The 22,052-nt window shown below is 40.0% G+C and overlaps 3 protein-coding genes across 4 annotated transcripts; 1 reads left to right on the top strand and 2 right to left on the bottom strand.

Annotated features, from left to right (window-relative positions):
• Positions 1 to 40: 40 nt before the first annotated feature.
• Positions 41 to 4,442, bottom strand: LOC112293088 (uncharacterized). 2 transcript variants are annotated; one of them, XM_090246767.1, is made up of 10 exons: positions 3,943 to 4,312; positions 3,544 to 3,640; positions 3,127 to 3,350; positions 2,340 to 2,994; positions 2,046 to 2,225; positions 1,787 to 1,948; positions 1,481 to 1,648; positions 931 to 1,377; positions 676 to 845; positions 41 to 551 (listed from the first exon to the last, which is right to left on the bottom strand). In XM_090246767.1, the coding sequence occupies exons 1-9, from the start codon at positions 4,054 to 4,056 to the stop codon at positions 793 to 795; spliced, it is 2,100 nt and encodes a 699-aa protein (XP_090102893.1). In that variant the 5' UTR covers positions 4,057 to 4,312; the 3' UTR covers positions 41 to 551; positions 676 to 792. The 2 variants fall into 2 exon arrangements, with proteins under 2 accessions (XP_090102893.1, XP_024397933.1); XM_024542165.3 differs by having other exon boundaries at positions 676 to 1,377; positions 3,943 to 4,442.
• Positions 4,443 to 7,850: 3,408 nt separating this feature from the next.
• On the top strand, positions 7,851 to 15,524 carry LOC112293317 (beta-adaptin-like protein C). Its single transcript, XM_024542593.3, has 16 exons — positions 7,851 to 8,112; positions 9,313 to 9,510; positions 9,710 to 9,823; positions 10,207 to 10,457; positions 10,665 to 10,800; positions 11,016 to 11,195; positions 11,386 to 11,478; positions 11,693 to 11,904; positions 12,083 to 12,146; positions 12,345 to 12,524; positions 12,703 to 12,795; positions 13,091 to 13,488; positions 13,749 to 13,938; positions 14,282 to 14,485; positions 14,672 to 14,818; positions 15,007 to 15,524. Exons 1-16 carry the CDS (start codon positions 8,026 to 8,028, stop codon positions 15,160 to 15,162), a joined length of 2,703 nt encoding a protein of 900 aa, XP_024398361.1. The 5' UTR covers positions 7,851 to 8,025; the 3' UTR covers positions 15,163 to 15,524.
• A 1,126-nt stretch (positions 15,525 to 16,650) lies between these two features.
• On the bottom strand, positions 16,651 to 21,291 carry LOC112293323 (polyadenylate-binding protein 2). Its single transcript, XM_024542606.3, has 10 exons — positions 21,017 to 21,291; positions 20,355 to 20,777; positions 19,987 to 20,105; positions 19,109 to 19,765; positions 18,887 to 18,964; positions 18,516 to 18,605; positions 18,210 to 18,344; positions 17,912 to 18,079; positions 17,470 to 17,700; positions 16,651 to 17,334 (listed from the first exon to the last, which is right to left on the bottom strand). Exons 2-10 carry the CDS (start codon positions 20,584 to 20,586, stop codon positions 17,101 to 17,103), a joined length of 1,944 nt encoding a protein of 647 aa, XP_024398374.1. The 5' UTR covers positions 20,587 to 20,777; positions 21,017 to 21,291; the 3' UTR covers positions 16,651 to 17,100.
• Positions 21,292 to 22,052: the final 761 nt, after the last annotated feature.

Genomic DNA, 22,052 nt, shown 5'->3' on the forward strand with positions numbered 1-22,052 from the left:
GCACGATAGCACTGCAAATAGGAGACAATGGATAACCACATTTCATATCAGTGCGGTCCGAAACAGTAAGAAACTGCCGGCTTTTCATTGAATTAGGATAAGGATTTCGTGAAACAGAAAAATGCGTATTACTCTACCACAAATCGCCAAAATGTCCGCAGACATTACAATTTCTAAGCAGTTCAAGACGTTTTGAACAAGTCCATCACGGTAGGCTATGTACTCCCTACTGACAACCTACTTTGTTTGAATGCCGTTCGAGTAATTTGTACACGTAATTGAACATCTTAACAATATCTGCCTTGAATAGGCATTTGAGGAGACATCATCGCAGTGGTCTTCAGATGCAGGGCGGTACCTTGCACAACGATGCAAGCCGTTGATGCGAAGAGCATTACCAATTCGTGCTCTACCACTCTAGATACTACATGGCGCGAGTCACAGTTTCAGTGTGTGAACCAGTGCGCTTCGCTGACTTTTTTTCACGTCGTTCGTTCACTTTGAACGAGCTGGTCAGCTCTCATCTTAGCTTGGTATTTTGCTCTGCAAGCCTGCAACTTGAAACAAACTCAATCAAAACGTATTATATATCGTTTAGCGAGAAGAAACACCCAGCCAGGTTAGCTAACAGCAAGTTCAAAATTGCGCACGGCACAGCAAGCAAGGAAATTGCACCTTAGTAGTGGAATGAAAAGGATGTTGACAGTAACGGTTGCGGTGATTGTAGATTTAGAGAAATATCTTTTAGCGGAGAAGAAACAGGTGTGATATTTTTCTTAATTATCGCTTCTTTCACTTGTTTCCGAAGCTTGCGCAGGCTCTTCGGGACCTCAGTTCCAACCTTCCTGCCAGAGTTCTCCTTGTCAGCTTCACCAGCACAATACGTATTCGTCCCAACAGAACTGAGTCTGAGGGCAACCTGGTTCGCACCTTCGTTAAGCTCGTTGTTGCTGCTTCCACAGTCCAACCCATTCTCCATATACAAAAGCGACGGACATCGGAGTGGGGAGTTGTCTACCAAGTGGGCTAGAGAAGGACTCTTCACTGGAGAGATTGAATCCTCTCCCATGTGGCTGACCAAAGGGCTCTTCATTGGGGAGCTATCTTTCATGTCTGCTAATGAGGGGCTCTTCACGGGCGAGGATGGGTCATCGCTGTAATTTGCCAGGCGTTTCAGAGATTCTGGCTCTACTGCATCAGAAACGCCTTTTTTCGCTAAGTCAGTGTCCACGTAAACCTCAAGAACGGGAGATCTAGCCTTGGCTTTTGTCCTTTTGGTCTTCGCTTTCCTCTTTGCTGTTAACGCCTTCTCGGTGACTGCCTTGGGCTCGACACACTCAGGCTCCTTGTCCAGGTTAGCAGAGTGTCCCTGGTCAGCTGTAAAACCCAAACCTATTAGAATACGACTCCTGTTAAGTGGGCAAGGAATGGAAGGTTCAACGCTGTCGAAGTCGAATTGAGATAAGGCGAGAGATTGTACCGAGTCCAATAGTTCTACCATCGTGGGGATCTACTTCAGAGACTGTTGCTGGTGCAGCTTCAATCTCAACTGGAGGATTCGTCGAACGAGCTCCTTTCTTCGACTTCTTGCCTTTCCTGGTTGCCGGCTTAGGTTCCTTGACGGAAGACTTTATGATTTGAATATCATCTGAGCCAATGTCAAAAATCAGCACATTGTTACCCATTACGTTAATGCTCGCACATTACAGTCACATGACATCTCTGCTGCTGAAGGGAGAAGAGAAAACCAGTTCGTAAAAATTGCCAAGATGATCGATTTCGGTACCGCAGAGCTCCTCTTTATCGAACGCCGCCGGAGAAGTCTCCACCTCATTCGAAGGTAGTGCAACACAGGATCCATTCTCTGCCTTCATTCCTTTCTTAGATGTCAGATTAGGTTCTGCGGCCTTCTCTTCTTGCAGTGCGTATATCACGGCTTGACCTAGATCTGGTAGAAACAATAGGCGTACATCACGTAAATTAACTAGTATGTCGCGAATACGTCACGACAGCTTGCAGCACTAAAAATATCAAGAGGTAGTTACCAAAGTGGAAATCCCCAACGTCATTGAGCCGCCTGTCGTTATCAATTGCAGGAGCTTGTTCTGAAGGTAATGCAGCAGGCGCTACTCTCCTCGCCTTCCTGTCTCCCTTATTCGCAGGCTTGGATTTCTCAACCTCGTGAGCTTGAGACTCAGTTAGCATTTCCTGGGACTGAAGCGGTCCTGAACGAAGGCACAAGCGGGTGTTAGATCATGAATGATGTAGTGACTGGACGCTGGAATGCCTAACGTCCAGAAAAGGCCTGAGAAGGAACCATATGTAGGGATTAACACTACCATTGAGTCGCACGTTCTCTGGAGCTGCATGGAATGTCTTCATCTCAACCGGTGATGGGGCTACAAGGGCCCCCTTCCTGACTCTACCACCTCCTTGAAGTTTACCTTGATTAGCTCCAGATTGAATGATGGAGACGGCTTCGGGTGCAGCAGGAATGTTCATACTAGTTACCGGTAACACGTTCACAGCAGCCTTCTTCCCGGTCACAGTTCTCTTGGCTGTAACCCTGCGCGACGAAACCTTCTGTGAAGTTTTTTTTCCAGTGATTTCCTCTGAAGGTGTGAGGGATGGTGCAAGTCTACTGAGGGTGCCTTCAGGCTGCACGGCATCTACCACTTCAGCCAGAATGACATTTTCGGCTTCAGTGGGCTGGTAGGTACCCTGCATATCAATTTTATTGCCTCCGACTCTGCTCTCAACTTTCAAGACTTTAGCATCTGCCAGACATGCACTGCCCTCATTTCTGTCCTCGAATTCCACGGAATCGAATAGTCGTTGTGAACGATCGCGTCGAATTGCGAAGTCTACCTCTGCCAGGACTTCGGGTTCATCTTCTTGGGTAATGCTACTTGCCGCATAGTCACTTCCCGGACTATCTGGGGCAACAGCAGCCTTGACTAAAGCTCTGGCATTCTTCGACTTCAGAGCGGGCTTCTGCATACCCAGGCAACTACGAATGAGCAGGATTGCAGCATTCTGAAGGAAACTTGATGCCACTAAGGAGAAGCACGCAAAAGAGAGGAGCGTAAGGTTTGACAGAAAGACCACCGGGGTTCTATCACTTACTCTGGCGGCACGGACTGTGAGTCTCGCCTTCTCTACCGCAGAAGATTTGATAGTGGGTATGTTTTCAGCAGCTGTCAAGCTTGATAGAGGTACAACCATGACCCTAGCTGAGACTCTTTTCATACGCGGCTTCACTGCGCTGCACATGTCTTCGATACCAGAATCAACTTGGTTTTTCCTGTTATTTGCATCGGGTGATTTGATGAAGACATCTTCAGAGTCACCTGATTGCACACGACGGCAGGAGAGCATGGACGAATTGCCAGTCAGTGAGGATGTGGGTTTGGCTCCGACAGTGATACCAGTAGGGGTTTCTCTAAGTCATGCAATTCCCTAACGACAGAGTTCGACGGCCTGGTGTTTCATCTAGTAACTTTAGTGAAAATTCGGACAAAACGATGGACCTGACGAATGTACCTGTATCAACGACAACCTCCATGGACTCCTCAATTATCTCCGTCGAAGCATCCTTCGTAGGAGCGTTGACCTCTGTTGCCTTCCCTTTCTCGGCGACCTAACAGAAATTTACAGCCGTCGAGAGTCAGTTCCAATGTATGTGATGTGTCCCCAAGACTAACAGAAAACGTGTTAATAATGCGTGAGCTTGAAGGCATCCGCTCAATCCCAGGTAAGACTACGCACAATTTCAAGGACAGAAGAACTAAACAAATGAGCGCTGCTACACAATGCTCTTGAAGATTGCTGACGGGAAACATTCCGAGGTACCACGATGCAACTGATGACATACACTTATCCTTGCAGAGAAGATAAATGTTGTCCAACGAACCCAACGAGATTGACTTCCGCAAAACTTACACTCAGCAGGGCAGTCAAAGAATCAGCCATGAACACATTGGTTTTATTAGCCGGAATCTTGTGCTGCTTGCACAATGCCTGAAGCTCCCGGCGGCTGAGGGCGTGATAGTTCATGCTTACCAGCTAAAAATCCAGCAAACTTAGCTACACTGCACAGCAAAATAACCTAAAAGACAGACTGCAACTCGTCCTTCGCTGGAGATTGAGATCCCTCTCAAGAAAGATTACAAGCGACAGGAAACTTCGAAAGAAGAGCCACGAATCAAAAATTCGAGATGAGTGCGTAGACAAACACCTAACAACACAACTTACCTTGCTACACTAAACACAATACGTGACTAAATCACAATGCGATTCATGACACAATCACACGACCACTACCCACTAAGAAACTCGGCACTGCAACTGAACAAAAGTCCTGCTCCCACAAACTAGCTACGGACCGATGTCCAGACACAGACACAGACAAGACGACGAAGGCGACGACGACGACAACGAGGTGGGGCTGGCCGGAATACAACCTCGGGGGGTGCTCCGTTGAAATTTGAACCTAGCCCTACCGAACCTGGCGCCTGACCTGTCCGCAACGTAGTCCAGCTCAGCTACGCTTGCAAGCTAAAGCCAAATTTGATCACCGTGCCTGTTCCCGTAGCGAACGCGAATAGGTGCCTCGGGTGGCCTCCATAGGCGTGGGATGCCGATCGGACGGCTAGAGTTTCAACTGTCGTGGGGATATGAATAGTAACGAGTAGGGTCGTTAGTAACGGTCATACCGAGCCTAGTTGGCAAAGATAAGAGGGGACTTTTTACTTCTATTGCTTCACTTTTGCTTCTCGGTACTTAGCGAGAAATCTATCGAGAGCGAAGAATTCCACAATAATTACTTTAAAGTAGGGATTTGAAAGTTGTCAACCAGTCCACAACACAAAACTGCTTGTGTTTCTTGACCCACTTCAATGGCTGTAGAAAGGGTTGCACTGAAAAAATAACACGAAGCATGGCAAAAGTAAAAGATACGGTGCACAATTAAGCATTCATAGGAAAATTATTAGCTTTGGGTGATTATAAATAATTCAATTAAATCTAAATGAATTTTTTCTTACTAATTTGAAAAATTGTAATCCTTTTTATTTACCTGATCTATGGAGATAGATAAAATAATTTCTCTTGCCTTGCAATTTACTGAGACGTTTTGGTGACATTCTTCAATTTTTTCTTCTTTGAAAATTATTATTATTATTATTATTATTATTATTTTCAAATTATTATCAATAATAATCCTTGAATATGTTTTTTTTCATTTTTTTATTTTTTTAATTATTGCAAACATATGTATCACCATCACATCTAACAACATATAAAAATACAACCAATCAGCCTAAATGTAAATGTTATGATCACATGTTTCTATGATTTTATATGTTACATTTTGCTATAAAATATAAGGTATAATTTTGATATAATTAAAATAATTCAATGTATAAAATACATAGCTGAAACTAAAATAATATTGAATAATATACTACAACAAGTATACAAACAAAATACATATCTGACTATATATTATATATCTAACTTGCAACTTTAAAATGAATATTTATACATTTTATCTAGTGTTTATTAATTTCAAGTAAAGTATTTGAAAAAAATTGATAATTTTTAAAATTCTTCTATTTAATTATGAAATACAATCAGTGCTTGTACTAAAATATAAATTCATAAATGACACATATTGAAATAAATTTATTTTTTAATGTATAAACTACAATTACTCTCATCCAACTTCAATAGCAAAACTAATTATTGAATATTATATTTTATTAAGGATCTAAGTTCATAAAGATATATTTGACCTTGTTCTTTAAAAAAACTAAATATCTTTGTTTGTTTTTTTTTTTAAAAAAATTAAGTTTAAATTATATTTGAAATAAACATTCAGCCAAGACAATAAAAAATGAAAAGTAAGTAGGATACCTACAAATTACTATTAGATGTAACATTTTTTAAATTTTATTTAGCTTTTTAGTCCAACTATTAATATATATAGTTGTAAGTTATTTAAATAAGATACATTTATGAAAGAAGAATTACTAAGTGATATTTTAAATAATAATTTATACATTAAAACATAAAATAGATATTTATAAAATCATGCTTTTATTGTTATTATTAAATTAGTAGATACCAATAAATAAATATATATATACATATATATACGTGTGTGTGAGAGAGAAAGAGAGAGATTTAATATAAAACACATACATATGTTTTTGCATTTATTAAATAAAAAATCCAAATTATGAGATATGAATTAACTTTTTGTATATTCAAGTTAGAAAAAATATTTAAAAAAGATAAGGTAAAAACATACAAGTAAAATGAAACATTCAAATGAAGCAATTCAAAAATTCATTAATATTGGACTTGTACAAATCAAAACGATTAAGTATTGTTATAAGTTGATAACAATTGAATTATATAAACCAAGATAAATTGGTATATAGAAACCATAATACTACAACTGTAAAGATTGAATTAATTATAAATTAGAAAACACCTAATAGTATATTCAATCAATTAAATTTAAAAATCAATTTGTAGTCATAAGCATCTAGCAGAATAATAAATTCCAATGTAGTTTCTATATGGAGGTATATTGTTAATCACTTAATTAATTTTTTTCTTAAACTATTAATACATTGCAAAAATTAAACTGAATCAACTTAAGTAACTAACAAAAATTTATACCAAATTGTGTTGCATAAACATTGAATATTTACATCTATTACATTGATTCAATGTAATAGTTATAAAATTTGATGTATTTGTTTTCTAAAAATCATTAATATGAAATTACAACGTGTATATTTTACATTTAAGACCAATATTTTAAAATAAATGGAAATGAAATTACAAAGGAGTAGTTTTTTTTTTTTTTATCTTTCTATACTAAATCATTAAAATAAATTATAAAAAAAATTAGAAAAAAATATAAAAGAAGGAAAGAAAGAATGAATATATATATATATATATATATACACTAAAAATTACTTATGTATTTATATAAATACAAAATATATAAAATTAAATTTTTGTTGATAAAATCTATTAAAAAATAATTTATTATATCTACTATTATCAATCATTCAAAAATATCATATTAATATATTATAAAATATAATAAATATCATATAATTTTTATGCATGTAATCTTAATTTGATTATAAATTAATATTTATATAAAGACAATATAAAAAGTTGTAATTAGAAAAATACAATATAATAAAGATATATTTATATCTTTGTTAAGCCCTATAAGTAACTAACAAAGAAAAAAATTATGAATTTAATTAATATTTTTCATAGAAATAAAAATATTTAGTGAAAAAAATCATGTGAAACTAGTGGTATTTAATTACAAAACAGAAATTACTTTGAAATTTGAAATAATTTCATTCAAAATTATTTTTGAAAATTTACCCTCTTATAATTTTTGTTTTACACCACAAAACCATTTTGAAATATTAAGTTACAATTTACAGAAAAAAAACTAAGCCAATTAAATACACAATTAAATATGTTTGTACACATAAATAAGTAAATAAATAAATAATATCTCAATTTTGGTTAAAATATTGCAGTGTATTGATATTTGGGTGACATGTTCTAAACCTTGTGTTTTCACAAAAATAACAAAGTTTCGCACTATTACACAAGAGAAGATATTCACCCATTTCTTATCAAATTCGATAGGCAAAGAGAGAGACGCCCTTCGTGGATGAATAACTTTGTGGATGAATGAACCTAAAACTGGATGATTTACAGGGATTGCCAGGAGACTCAGTACATTTATCGTCGAAAGATGAATAACACTGTTAGAAACGGATGAATTTAGGTAGATGGAGAACTTCAGAGCATTAGGGGCGATCTCCGAGCGATGCCGAGCTCCAGAGGTCCTCTTCTTCTTCTTCATTGTTCTCGAGTTTGTTGCGCCGATCCAAGCATTCCATCGCCACATACACACAGACAGCGCCGTGGTGGATTGCTGTAGTGGATGGTTTGGGCACCGCACCGCAGGGCACAATGAGTGGCCATGACGCCAAGTATTTTACCACCACCAAGAAGGGTGAGATCCATGAGCTCAAGGAGGAGCTTAATTCACAGTACAAGGTGAGTTTTATCTGGTTGTTGCCTACTAAGGTTGTTGCCAGTTTTTTGCGTTACGGGGAATAAGGTTGATCTGGACTTTTTCTGCCCTGTTGTTTCTCTGTTCTTTCGATTGAGAGATGTGGAAACTTCGTTGGTGTTGCTATGGCATCGTCTGGGAATATTTTAGGGTTTGATCTACTGGGAGAGGAGATATCTGGCATTAGTGGGGATCTGTGATTTTTCTGAGCGGATCAAGTCAAAGCCCTTCCTGCCTACATCTGTGTACTTTTGGAGCTGGAAGTGTCCTCCGTAGCTTGCTTTAATGATCGTTGTGAAGTGGTGAAAGGAATTGCGGTATGGTTGGTTCGTATCTCAGAGTTGACTCAGGGCAGCGATCAATCTACGTTAGACTGCATGAGTCCCTTCTTGCGATCAGTTCTTTCTCGATGAATGCTCTGATCGGCGAGTACATGCTAGAATGCTGTTCATAAGTTTGTGATGTCGGAAGAGTGTTCTTTGTTCTCTCCCTGGAGATATCTGTTTCACTTTATACCGTACCTTTCTTGCCGTAAGGTCCTGCATTGTGAAATGTGAACCGCCGTTGCAGAACTTGCAGGGACTACATTATTTATGTTTTCTTTTAGTGCGGGGTGGGTTGTGGAAGATCATATCCACCTCCTACAAGAGGCACTTGTCGCGTGCGTAGGCATTTTATATTTATCTCCTGTACTGCGTTTCGTAGTGAGGCGTGTGTGCTTTAAGGTTCCACCTAAATTCGTGGAAATAACTTTTTAATTCATCCAGTTATTTGTGATTTCCTGCAAAACAACAAACCTCTAGTTTGCCGTGCGGTTCTGAAATGTGCAAGTCTTTCTCCTCAACGTTCATGGCTTTTGTAGGAATGTTTTTGTTTCTCTCCGTTTCGTGGCGTTTAGGTTACGTCTTCTCTCCTCTTTCTCCCGATTCTATGATTCGTAAGCATAATTTGCATACATTTGAAGGTTACGTATGCGCGTTCCTCAGTTGTATTGCCTGAAGCAATGTTATCCAGTTGCACTTCATTTCACATTGGCCGTTTCGTTTACTATCCACTCTTTGTGTATAGCTATCTTGTGTCTTCTTCTCAATACTTACTGTACATGAGGTTGTTCGAGTCGTAACAAATTCCAGAACTTAAATGATTGGCATAAACTGAATTGCGTTTTTTTGTGTCTCTTGCAGGACAAGAAGAAAGATGCAGTGAAGAAGGTCATTGCTGCAATGACCGTTGGTAAGGACGTGTCTATGCTGTTTACAGATGTGGTCAACTGCATGCAAACAGAGAATTTGGAGTTGAAGAAGCTCGTTTACCTATACCTCATCAATTATGCAAAGAGCCACCCTGACCTGGCAATCCTTGCTGTCAACACCTTTGTTAAGGTTTGTAATTTAGTTAATAGGTTAAATATATAAATTGTTTTTAAGTTTTCTGCTGTAGTTTAGGGGCTTGTGAAATGAATATCATCTGTTGTCGTTGTTACATTATTTAGGGCGGTTTGGGGGGGGGGGTGCTATTACTTGCATTGCTTGGGTTGTTGCTTAGTTGTGACAATGATGACAATGATGTGTACTCTCACAGGATTCCCAAGATCCTAATCCTTTGATACGAGCATTGGCTGTTAGGACAATGGGTTGCATCAGGGTTGATAAGATCACAGAGTATCTGTGCGACCCTCTACAAAGGTGCTTGAAAGTAAGTCTTCAAATGCCTTGATTATTACCCAGATCTTTTGGTGCAACTGTGTTGCCTCATTGTGACTATGATAATACATATTTTCAGAAATAAGTAAAGGTGAGATGGTGATGCACCCAAACGGTTTTCTTTTTTCCTTTTCTTTTAACATTTAAAAATTCTTTGCTGGTCTATTATGGGACACTGGATCGAAATAAATTGTCTACAAGGTACATGCTGTACCTGGTTCCATCTGCCTCTTGAGCTCTCGATCTGCAGTTCTGTCTCAGCTCTTTCCTATTCTATTTTTTTACTCCATTTCCATCTCTAGGTTAGGGATCTCGAAAGTTAACTTCGTCATTCTCATGTCAGTATTGTTAATCATATCTCTGGTGGCTTTACAGGACGATGATCCCTATGTTCGCAAAACGGCAGCAGTTTGTGTTGCCAAGTTGCATGACATCAATGCGGAGCTGGTGGAGGACAGAGGATTTTTGGAGGCGCTAAAAGATATGATTTCTGATAGTAATCCGATGGTTGTTGCAAATGCTGTGGCAGCACTTGCTGAAATTCAAGAGGGTAGCAGCAAGAATGTATTTGAGATCACAAATCACACACTATTCAAGCTTTTGGCGGCTCTCAACGAGTGCACCGAGTATGTGTTTTCTTGGCTGAATTTTCTCATTAAGCAAGCTTATTTGGATCTTTGCAATGTAAACGATCAAACCCAAATGATCAGATCAAACGGCAATGTGTAATATCACACATGTTCACTTAGGAAGCGTGGCGTTGTTCAGATTGTTAGACGTGTTAAAAATCGGAACTATATTGAGGCTATAGTTTATTGGCTCTATGGTTGTAGGTGGGGCCAGGTCTTTATATTGGATGCTTTATCTAAATATAAAGCAAAGGATGTCCGAGACGCCGAGAATATTGTGGAACGCATTACCCCTCGCTTGCAGCATGCTAATTGTGCTGTAGTACTATCTGCTGTAAAGGTATTGTGTCTTTCTGCTGTCGTGGTGGTCCCTACTCATTGGTGGGCTATCTATTCATTTTTGCCTGTTTCTTACTCTGCCATTCCCCAGCGCTTAATCAAAGGTTTGGTTATTGAGGTACTGAGTTGCCTGATTGTAATTGCTCTGTGAAGGTGATTTTACAAATATGTTTTTTTTTATTAAAATTGTATTCTAAATCAGGTTTCTGTTTGAAGGTGATTTTGCTGCAAATGGAGCTTATTACCAGCACCGATGTTGTGCGAAACTTGTGTAAAAAGATGGCACCGCCTTTGGTTACACTTCTATCAGCGGAGCCTGAGATCCAGTATGTGGCACTACGCAATATCAACCTTATTGTGCAGCGACGACCAGGCATTCTTGCACATGAGATTAAGGTCCGCTTTCAGTTCTTGTCCTACTAGGACTAGGTGTTTGAAAGAACTTTTTGTAGAGACTGTTTTGTATAGAGCTTCGAAGACGAAAAGATTATCTAAAGCAGGTACAGTCATTTAGAACGTTTTTTCTTTTATTGATAGTCCTGGTTAGTTCTTCCTAACCTAATTTTGGTTTGTCTTACGTGTACAGGTATTTTTTTGCAAGTATAATGATCCTATATACGTGAAGATGGAGAAGTTGGAGATCATGATCAAACTTGCCTCAGATCGTAATATTGATCAGGTCTCGTCATCTATCTCTTATTTTTAAGTTGGTCTCTGGGTTTAAAATTATGTTCCTTCATTGATATCATTCCAAGGTGGAGTTGACTATAAAGTAGTGCATTACCGAAGACAACTGAGTATGGAATAAAAGCAAACGCTTGTTTATTGGGTTTAGCATAGAACCTTAACATCTTTGATGTTTTATACACTGACAAGTATGCTTTCTCATCCAGGTTCTTTTGGAGTTCAAGGAGTATGCCACCGAGGTTGACGTTGATTTTGTGAGGAAAGCAGTTCGAGCTATAGGTAGATGTGCTATCAAATTGGAGCGAGCAGCTGAGCGTTGTATCAACGTTCTCCTTGATCTTATCAAAATCAAAGTTAACTACGTTGTTCAAGAAGCAATTGTAGTGATCAAGGATATTTTTCGAAGATATCCCAACATGTGAGAGTCAGTACCCTGGATAAATCGAGGGTTTTCTGTGAGCAGATATTGGTTGAAAACGAGTTAGTTCAATGGTATTCTTGTTACAAGTACGATTCACCTAGTATCCGTTTCTGTTTATGGATAGAGTGATACCAGACTTAGTTGAAATTTAAACGAAGTTACTTGTTTTCCACAGGTACGAGTCTATCATTGCGACATTGTGTGAAAGTTTGGACACTCTTGATGAGCCGGAAGCGAAGGTACCTTGTTGTGCTTATTGCATTTTGGCCCTTGCATCATCCCTCTGTGATTCAAGCTTAATTGTTTATTATCTTTTGTTGTAATACCTGCTGTATCACCTGCAGGTTTTGGTATCTTGGATTTAAGGATTCGCCTTTTCTTCAAAAGCAGTCAAGTTTCTTTCTTGCAATAACATCAATTTCTGGCTCCTTCTGCAGGCATCTATGATCTGGATCATAGGTGAATATGCTGAACGAATCGATAATGCTGATGAGTTACTTGAAACTTTTCTTGAAACTTTTCCTGAAGAGCCTGCACAAGTGCAGTTGCAGCTTCTTACTGCTGCCGTAAAACTATTTTTGAAGAAGCCTACCGAAGGCCCTCAACAGATGATTCAGGTATTGTCCATTTCCTGTGAGCCGCATCTCACCGATTGGGGTTTCTTAATACTTTAAGAAAGGACACAGACTATCCTCGAATACTTCCAAACCCTCCATGTTCTAAGGGTTGAAAGTAATTTTAAAGGGCCGTTTATTGGGGGACCTGTGTGACACGCAATTGTGTTGGTGTGACCAGGTTGTGCTCAACAATGCCACCCAAGAAACTGATAATCCAGATCTGCGAGATCGTGCATATGTGTATTGGCGTCTCCTTTCTACAGACCCTGAGGTTTGATATCTTCCATTTTGCTATGTTCCTTCGTGGAAGTTTCAGAAATGTCATAAAACGAGAGATTTAACTTTATTTATGTGTAGGAATTTTGAATCACTTGAACTGGCAAAGGTGTATACTTATTATCCTTGCACATATTTGTGATGTAAGTTTTTTCCACGATGATAGAGTTATACTGAAGTGCCGCTTTGTGCTGGTAAGAGCAGTTCTAGAAACTGCCGTAGTAGTTCAGAGAATGCACTTTTTTGCTATCAGGTTAGTGTGATGAAATAAACTGTGTGGATTTTCCCAGGCTGCGAAAGACGTTGTTTTGGCTGAGAAGCCCACGATTAGTGATGATTCCAACAATTTGGATCCATCTCTTCTAGATGATTTGCTGGCTAATATTGCCACACTTGCGTCCGTCTATCATAAACGTGCTGATGCATTTGTGAGTCGCGCGCGAGCGGTCCCTGTGAGGGAGGAGGATGATGAGTACGCTGAAGGCCAAGATTCTGGATCTGGTAACTCATCAGCTCCAGTTCCTGAGATTGCTGTATCAACTCCACCTACTACTGCCGCAGTTGCACCTGCTGCTGTAAAGGGTCCAAGTGCTGCTGCACCTCCTGTACCTGATATGTTAGGTGACCTGATGGGGTTTGATGGTGCCTTGGTACCAGTTGGACCTGCGAGTGCTGCAGCTCCGGGAGAGTAAGTATTATTATCATGGGCATTAGTCCTCTTCTTTATTGTTTTGAAAGTCCATGGTATTTCCTTGTTTACTGTCGATAACTGTCTGACAAACATGACATTTATCACTTGTTTTTAAGTTAAGATTCTATTTGTTAGTGTGTTCCATGGAGTCAAGTCCCAATTACTGTAAAATTGTGTTTATGATACGGAAATATATTATTCGTCGATAACCGCCAAAATAATTCTAATACATCCGTTATTTATGACTTGTTTTACAGGCCTCCCCTACCTGTATTACTTCCAGCAGCATCTGCCCAGGGTCTACAAATAGCTGGCCAGATGACGAGGCGGGGAGGAAAAGTATTCTACAATCTCAAATTCGAAAACCACTCTCAAACTCCTCTGGATAAGTTTATGATACAATTCAACAAGAACACCTTCGGTCTAGCTGCAGGAGGACCTCTTCAGGTGCACCTCTTTGTTTTCTTGTTCGAAGTTCTATGGAACTCAAAAATCTTGAAAAGAATTAAACGTATAAATAGTTCTTGCTCATGTAGGCACATTTTGTCTTTCTAATGTTACGGTCAAGCTTCTTGCGTAAACTATAATTTTGGTCATATTCGTATAGAAGTCTCTGCATGATTATGGCCTGTGAAGTGCTAATGCTGCAGAGACTTCAGTAGCCATACTCTTCTTTTATGGCCTTGGTTTTTGCTTCGTCTTGCATGCTTTCTATGTTGACTTCCGCTATCAAGGACACGTAACTTGTGTCTGAGTGATAAATATTGCATGGTTGCATCACGTTCTGTAGGTTCCTGTTATTCAACCGTCAGGATCGGCAACCACTTTGCTGCCTATGGTTCTTTTTCAAAACGTGTCAGAGGGACCCCCCAACTCTCAACTTCAAGTAGCTGTGAAGAATAACCAACAACCTGTTTGGTACTTCTCTGACAAAATTCCATTGCAAGCACTTTTTGTTGAAGAAGGGAAAATGGAAAGGGGAACATTCTTGGAGGTACTGTTCTTTCAACTTCTCTGCCACATGTTCCGAGCACCAACATAGGCTAGGATCGCTACCCGGTTAAATACAATCCTGCTGCTACCTTGTCAAATCATGTATTTTTTAGGAAATAACCAGATTCTCTTGCCATTCCCTTTTACATCTTAACGCTTGTTTATTTAATCGTGTGGTATTTTGCAGACATGGAAGTCACTGCCTGACTCCCACGAGATCTCCAAGGATCTGCCTAATGCGTTAATCAATAACGTTGACGCCACTCTAGAGAAACTTGCCACGACTAACCTTTTCTACATTGCTCGACGGGCACTCAAAGACACAAATCAGGAGGTAAGGCTGCTTTTATTCTGTGTGGAAATTACCTTGTATTCCGTTTTCTCCTGAAGTGAAACTTTTGCTTTGTTTCAGTCATTGATACAGTGACGGATTATGTATAGAATTGGTCAGAATTTCTGACATTGAACTGCTTGAGTTTTGTGACCTTATTTTATTTGGGGTACCGGTTTATTCTTATACAGATTCTGTATCTCTCTGGCAAAGTGCCACCAAACATTCCGTTCCTGGTAGAAATCACCTGCAAAGTGGGCGTCCCTAATGTCAAGTGTGCAGTGAAGACACCAGTTCCAGAAATGGCGCCATTGTTTTTTGAAGCCATTGAATCTCTTTTGAAGTAGAGTATCAAGCATAAGATAGTTCCTGTAGTCTATCCATTACGGGTTCAATTGCAAGAAACGCAGTCCAGATTTGGTCTGCTCTTCAGATTTAGACTTTTCATAGGTTCCTGTTATTCAACCGTTACCGTTTCATAGGTAAGCGAATTTTTGTTGTTGCATGCGCAGCTGTTGGTGCATTTTGCCACATGAAGAGTTAGCTTTTGAGTATGTCTTTTCCTAGGATGGGTGTAAAATGTGTTAGGTCTGTACTTCTAATATCTCCGCTCCATTGAGCGAACAATGTCAGTTTATCATGCGATTCTTCTAGTCTTTTTTAGCCCGGAATCTTTTTGCAATGCAGGAATAATGATAATTCAATGGTATTCATGTGGCATTGGTTGTGGCTTCAGTTCCATATCGAATGGTATCTTTAGTTTTGACATGAATACTATTGCAGCCTCCACAGTGAATTCAATCGTCATCTTTAGCTACGCTAGGTGTTACGTAGAAGGCTGTGTGTAAATATATATATATATATATATATATATATATATTTTTATAATTTATTTTCAAGAATATTCATAAAGGTTTTTATATTTGAACAATATTGGTAGTAAGATCTCATGTACAATCTTCTACCCACAATTAATTTTTCTCAAAGAAATTAAAAAAGAACCTCTGTTTTAATTGGTGAGAGTTTAATTTAAATTTAACAAGTATTTATTTGAAATACAATCTTTGGGTAGTAAGGATTTTTTTTTTTTGATTGTGAATTGATAAGCTTTAGAAAATATTAGACTCTCTGAGACCTTTCCATACAATGTTGACAACAAATTAGCAAGTGAGGTCAACTATAATCTCTACTTGGATGTCTTCTGCCAATAGAAAGTTTTTTTTTATTTATTTATTTCTATTGATTGTAAGCAACAAGTCCAACTCAAAGCACGTCAAAAGCACATACCTGATCAATAAGAATCTCCCTTGATGACGCATATTCCGCTCCATTGCCGTATCACAGAAGGAGATTTTACCTTAGAAGTTTTAAATGAAAAAATCGACCTAGTTGCAAAAGTAATTAGAGAGGAGATAATTCAACTAGAATTATCGTAGTTCGATGAAACAGGTGCCACACTTGAATTCCAATTGTGTTCTACATTGCATCTCCAAACCCTCCTAGTCTTACAAGAGCTATGTTAGCCACCGACATGCACCTTGTCGTTGTCAAAGTTTTGTACTCCTGTACAACCCACTCTAACCCTTGATATGGATTGCAAAAAACCAGCATTGTACGGAAGATGTTCTAATTTACTTACGCCGCACCTCCAGTCGTAACATCACAAGTTTCAGCGCCTACAGAAAGAGGAGGATGGTAATCGATGTTAATGGTAATAAAAAGAATCGGTGAATCTCCGATGGCACTCAACATTTTTGAGGCGTTGATGAAACCAGACAGGATGTCCATTATCATGGTAATCGACTCTCGTCTCCTTTGACAAAACTCACTGATCATTCACATGCAAGGTTTTTTAAGACTTTTATAAAGAGCTCAGAACAAACAACAGCAAGGACATACTCTAGTAATTGCAACTCAACTTTCAGAATGACACTAGCAAAAAATCAGGCTACTTCTGTAAGCGAGCAGCAACCTAAGAATCATGCCATTACAGTGTGGCAGTAGACTAAACGACTAAAGCGCCTGACTTCTACGCCAAGCATCTGACTTCTACGCTCAAAGAAAGAAAATCCGAACTAGAAACCGCGGCCTTCTCCCCGTAACTGGTTCACTAGTCAGATGTTTGAGGTAAAGCACAAATCGGTAAACTAGCATAAACTTTTAACTACCTTTTGCTGTTGTGCCAGAGTTCATCACCGTTTCAACTGCTGGTTAAAGTGCAGTATACACAAAACCTCTTCACACTAATGGAACTCCAGTGCACACGACATTGATGTTTAGAGAGTTCATGCCGAGTTGCTAATGGAAAGATTCCCCAGCTCTTCAGTTGGAGCAGATGGAACAGCTTGAGCCATACGAAGGACTTCCATAGCTTCATTAACCTTGGCCTTCAAGGCTTCGGGCGACTCAATTAAGTGCAAAACTTCGGTTTGATCCATCTCCAGAAGCATACCCGTCACTTTGCCAGCAAATTCATGCTCCAATTGGTCTACCAGAGGATAAAGTTGCTCACCGAGCATCTGAAGTTTTACAAGTGAACCAAAATTAAATATATGGAAGTACTCCTTAAAACGGCAAGTTGAAGAAATTAGTTCTACTACATTATAAAGCATTTTTCACAATAAATGAAGCGGTGAACAGGTCAAGAAACATACAGCGCGCTGTTGATCAGGTGGAGCAGACGCCAAGGCCGAAGCAAGCGCGCTGATGGGCAGGGGCTGCTGAGGAACACCAGAATCGACATTTGCTGCTGGCATACCCCCAATTTCCAAGGGAACAGGCAACATAACACCCATCATACCCTGAGGAGGAGGAGCTGTGCCATCAGAAGCGTTCCTCACATTAGGAGTGTAGCGGAAGTTGCGGTTACCACCTCGTTGGATCATCTGCAAATCAAACAACGGAATCAGATGAGCTAATCAGGAGAATTTCATACACAGCAACATCAAGAATACAGTAAGGCTATGAAATAAGAAGTACAACTATGCAACAAAACATGAACACAAAAGAGATGAAACTCTCCCACGTAATGCAGGAACAAGTACAAACCAAAATCAAAAAAAAAAAAAAAAAAAAAAAAAAAATTGAAGAACATACTTGCTGTTGTGACTGCTGCTGTTGCTGCTGTGGTGCCCCACCACGCCTACCACCAGCCCGCTGTCCTTGCTGTCCCTGGCTTAATGAAACATTTGGATAACCAATGTAGTTCGGGATCTGAGCCCCACCAGGCCTCATAATTTGTGGCGGATAGCCGAATGCGGCAGGCTACACGAAACGAAATGTCAAATTGTTACTTTCTTCTCACTTTAAAAAAAATCATCATTTCACATCGAAATACAACCAAAACTAGAACAGAAAACACTCGAGGCGATAAAAAGCTCCGGAGACATTGTACCTGAAGAGGAATGGGTCCAGAAGGATGTTGTCCATAATAAGGCATCTGAGGACCCAGGCCCGGACCAGGATGGTACATTGGAAGACTTGTTGGAACGGTAGGGCCAACAGGAGTTCGCATCTGTGCAAAGGCTGCCTGCAGAGCGCAACCAATTGTTCGTACCAATAATTTACGAACGTTAAATACAACTATACTAGACTACAAGGGGAAAAAAAGAAATATATATATATCAAGCTGTTCATACCCAGAACTACAAAGATGTCAAGTGTTACCCACGACCTTACAAAACCAATCAAATCCACTTACTTGCAATCGTACCCTCCTCTCCTCCTTGCGCTGTGCCAAGGCTACATAGAGAGGCTTGCTCCCCACCATCTTGGTATTCATTTCAGTAACCTGAAAATTACCATTTCCTTTCAAAATCAGAACATACTCGGTCTATACAATGATAATCATATTTTTTTGAATTCAGAGATAGAGAAGATGTCCAAGATAGTATCGGATCTTAAGGTAAGAAGATATAATTGCGCGAGTTCCGTGTTTAGCAATACCCGTGGGCAAGATGAAACTTTCTACTCAGAGTTATTTACCTTGTTGAAGAACTGATATAACCTTTGATTCCGTTAGAACAGAGCAACAATTTAAGATGTGGATCACAATGCTCATATAAAACATACCGCGCGAGTTGCCTCCTCTGGTGTAGAAAATGCAACGAATCCAGAGCCTCTGCTCTGACCCTGGGGATCTTTCATCACCTGAGGCATATTTGCACACGAGAAGGAAAACATTCAGAATACAATCTTAACACGACCAGCAAGGTAGAAGATTAGAAAAACCAGTGCATAAGAGAAACAAACACTAGACTAGACAGAAAATCTGCATTTAACCAATCAACCTACCTTGCAAGACGTGATAGTTCCGTACTCAGCGAACAGCTCCCTCAACTTCTCATCATCGACGGCATCATCTAAATTCTTGAGGTAAAGATTTACTCCTTGGTACTTCTCAATCCTCGACTTACGTTCCTGCTCAAACTTCGCCCTAAGCTCAGCTTCCCGCTCTGATTTTTTCTGTGCTCTTCCGACATACCACTCTTTTTCATCCTGCTTTTTGCCATTCAAGGCCTCAACAGCCTTGGCAGCATCGTCAGCAAGCTCGAAATTAACAAAACCGAAGCACTTCGACTTGCCTTCGTTATCCCTCATGACCACAGCACTGCTTATGGGCCCGTAAGCACCAAATACCTTCTTAAGCTCATCATCGGTTGTGTTCTCTCCAAGATTCTTCACATAAACATTGTTGAACTTGGAAACTCCACCTGATAGATCCCTTTCTTGACGGCGAACGAAAGGCCCAACAAAGACTTGTTTATCATTTAAAAGCATTCCGTTAACTTTCTCGATAGCACTCTGAGCTGATTCTTCTTTCTCAAACTGGACAAACCCATAACCCTTGGACTGACCAGAACTGTCAGTTGCCACCTTGCACGATAGGATTCCACCAAACGCAGAGAACGTATCATGAAGAGCTTTGTTGTCAATAGCCTTGTCTAAATTCTGCAGTGCAAACCCACGCAAGACTAGTGAGAAACCTTTGAACATACCATATTCAATTAACATACATACAAAATGTGCAAAAGCAAAAGTTATACAGAAAAATTAGAGAAATTAAAAATTGAATATGAAAGAAAGAAAGAATTCCAAATAATTAAAAAGAAAAAAGAAGATTGCAGATTGCCGGATAATAATCATAACCTGCGTGGAGAATGCTCGCTCACCTTAATGAAAATATTTGCTGCGCCACTCTTACGAAGGCTAGGATCCCTATGTGAGAACATGATACGAATCGGTTTCCCGTTCACAGGAGTAAAGTTGAGCAACTCCAAGGCACGAGTGGCTGTCAAACACCCATAACATATCAAAATAAAATCCTCCATGTAGGGAGGTTAAAGCTTAAACAAGACATGGTTCAACATACCAGCAGAGCTGGACAGATGTTTTCCAGCTCTTATCATGGATAGTTCAATAGAATCCTGTTAGCAATATTACACCAAAAAAAATATTTACAAAAAAAGATACACTAGCAAACATAACACAAATAAGTACCCTATTTAGATATCCGGAATGATAAACTCCGTAGGCTTACCATCTTGAGCACTGTGGTAGTTGACGTATGCATACCCCAAAGAGCGCCTGGTGATGAGATCACGGCAGACTCGGATCGACACGACTGGCCCAGTTTGACTAAATATCTCGTATAACTGAGCTTCAGATACATTGTGCTCCAAATCACCAACGTAGACAGAAGTGGAGACGAACTGATTAGGTGCAGGGCCCCCGACGGCTGCCTGCTGAACTTGAACCTGTGTCTGAGCCATGATTGCTAATCACACAAAGATCCGTTTCCGGATCGAGCGGGACAATAATAACCTGAGTAAAAATCTACCGAAGATCTTTGAAAGGTTCAGGAAGGCTAAGAAATTGGGTTCGCCTCTCCCGCAGAGCAAAGGTTTGAGTTCTAGGTTTCAAGGTTTTTCTTCGGTCAAATTATGCTCCCTGCCAAAGTATTCTGAGAAACAAGAACAACAACGACACAAACACACCGCAGTTCAATCTCCCTGCACACTCACGCTCAATACGAAATAACCATACCTCAACACTCTAAACCTCACAATCGAACGCCAAAACCCTAAACACAAACCAGTTTGACCTGATCCCACACAGCACACAAACGGCACCACGGAACTCCAGCCAATCAATTCTTCCTCACTCTAATCAAAAGGAACGAAGCAAGCAGCAGCAGCGCACCTTGACCAACGAAGGGAGAGGCCTGAAAGACGCCCGATGTTTTTTTTTTTTTTTTTTTTTTTTTTTTCTGTTCCTGTGTGTGTTATCACCACCTGCTGTCACTGCCGCACTTGATGCGACTGTGAACTCGATTGATTCAAAAAATAATTGACAACAAGAGTGGGATGAGGAGAGCTTAGCCCTGCGTGCGGCCGAGCCTCATCACGTCCCGTGCGAAAGCATGAGTGCCGAACAGGCAAGGCCGGGGCCAGCGCCTGCTGCTGCAACTCACTCACTCACTCAAAAACAAAGAGGAGCGGGGGAGTGAGTGCGGCGGGAACTAAAAGAGAAAGAGAGGTGCTAAAACGACAATTAAAGAAAGGGGGAATAGGGGAACCTCACGTCCCCATCGCATACCAGTGAGGGGGGGGGGGGCTTGCTGTTCTGCCATTCCCCCCCCATTAGCTCCCCATCACCGAGCACGCCGGGTATCACACCGGTCGCTGTAAATCAGGGTATCAACTGACAGCGACTGAGTCGGGGCGGGAGTTGGGAACTCTCTTTTTGTCCGGCAGACTGAGTCCCATCGTGGCAGTCCATGAGGCCACCATGGCAGTGTGTCGCATTCGTGACTCCGCATGCGCATTGCCACCGTGGAATCCAGGTGGCGGCTCCCTACTTTGTCATTTTTCTCCTGTTTTTCTACTTTTTTTTTGTCCTTAATGTGATTAGAGGGCTGTTGTCTACGGTCCAAAATGACATGAAGCTTCCATTTTTCTTTTTTTCTTTGCTATGAATTTTTAGAGGGGAATCAAAAGTGAGTGGAATGAATTATGTAGCACATATGACATCTGCAAACTTAATCATGAAATATAGTGTACAATAATACAATAAACATTCTGAAATTGTTCAGATTTCCTGTAAGACTAAGTTAACTTTTGAATTTTCATTCTTCAATATTCACTTTGTACAGTATGTATGTGACTTATTTTGAGGATATGATGATTCAACACAGAATGTGTTTGAAAAAATATATATTTTCAAGGCATTGAGCTTT

This window comes from Physcomitrium patens, chromosome 2 (genome assembly GCF_059467195.1).
Source record: "Physcomitrium patens ecotype Gransden chromosome 2, ASM5946719v1, whole genome shotgun sequence".
In the NCBI taxonomy this organism is placed as follows: domain Eukaryota; kingdom Viridiplantae; phylum Streptophyta; class Bryopsida; order Funariales; family Funariaceae; genus Physcomitrium; species Physcomitrium patens.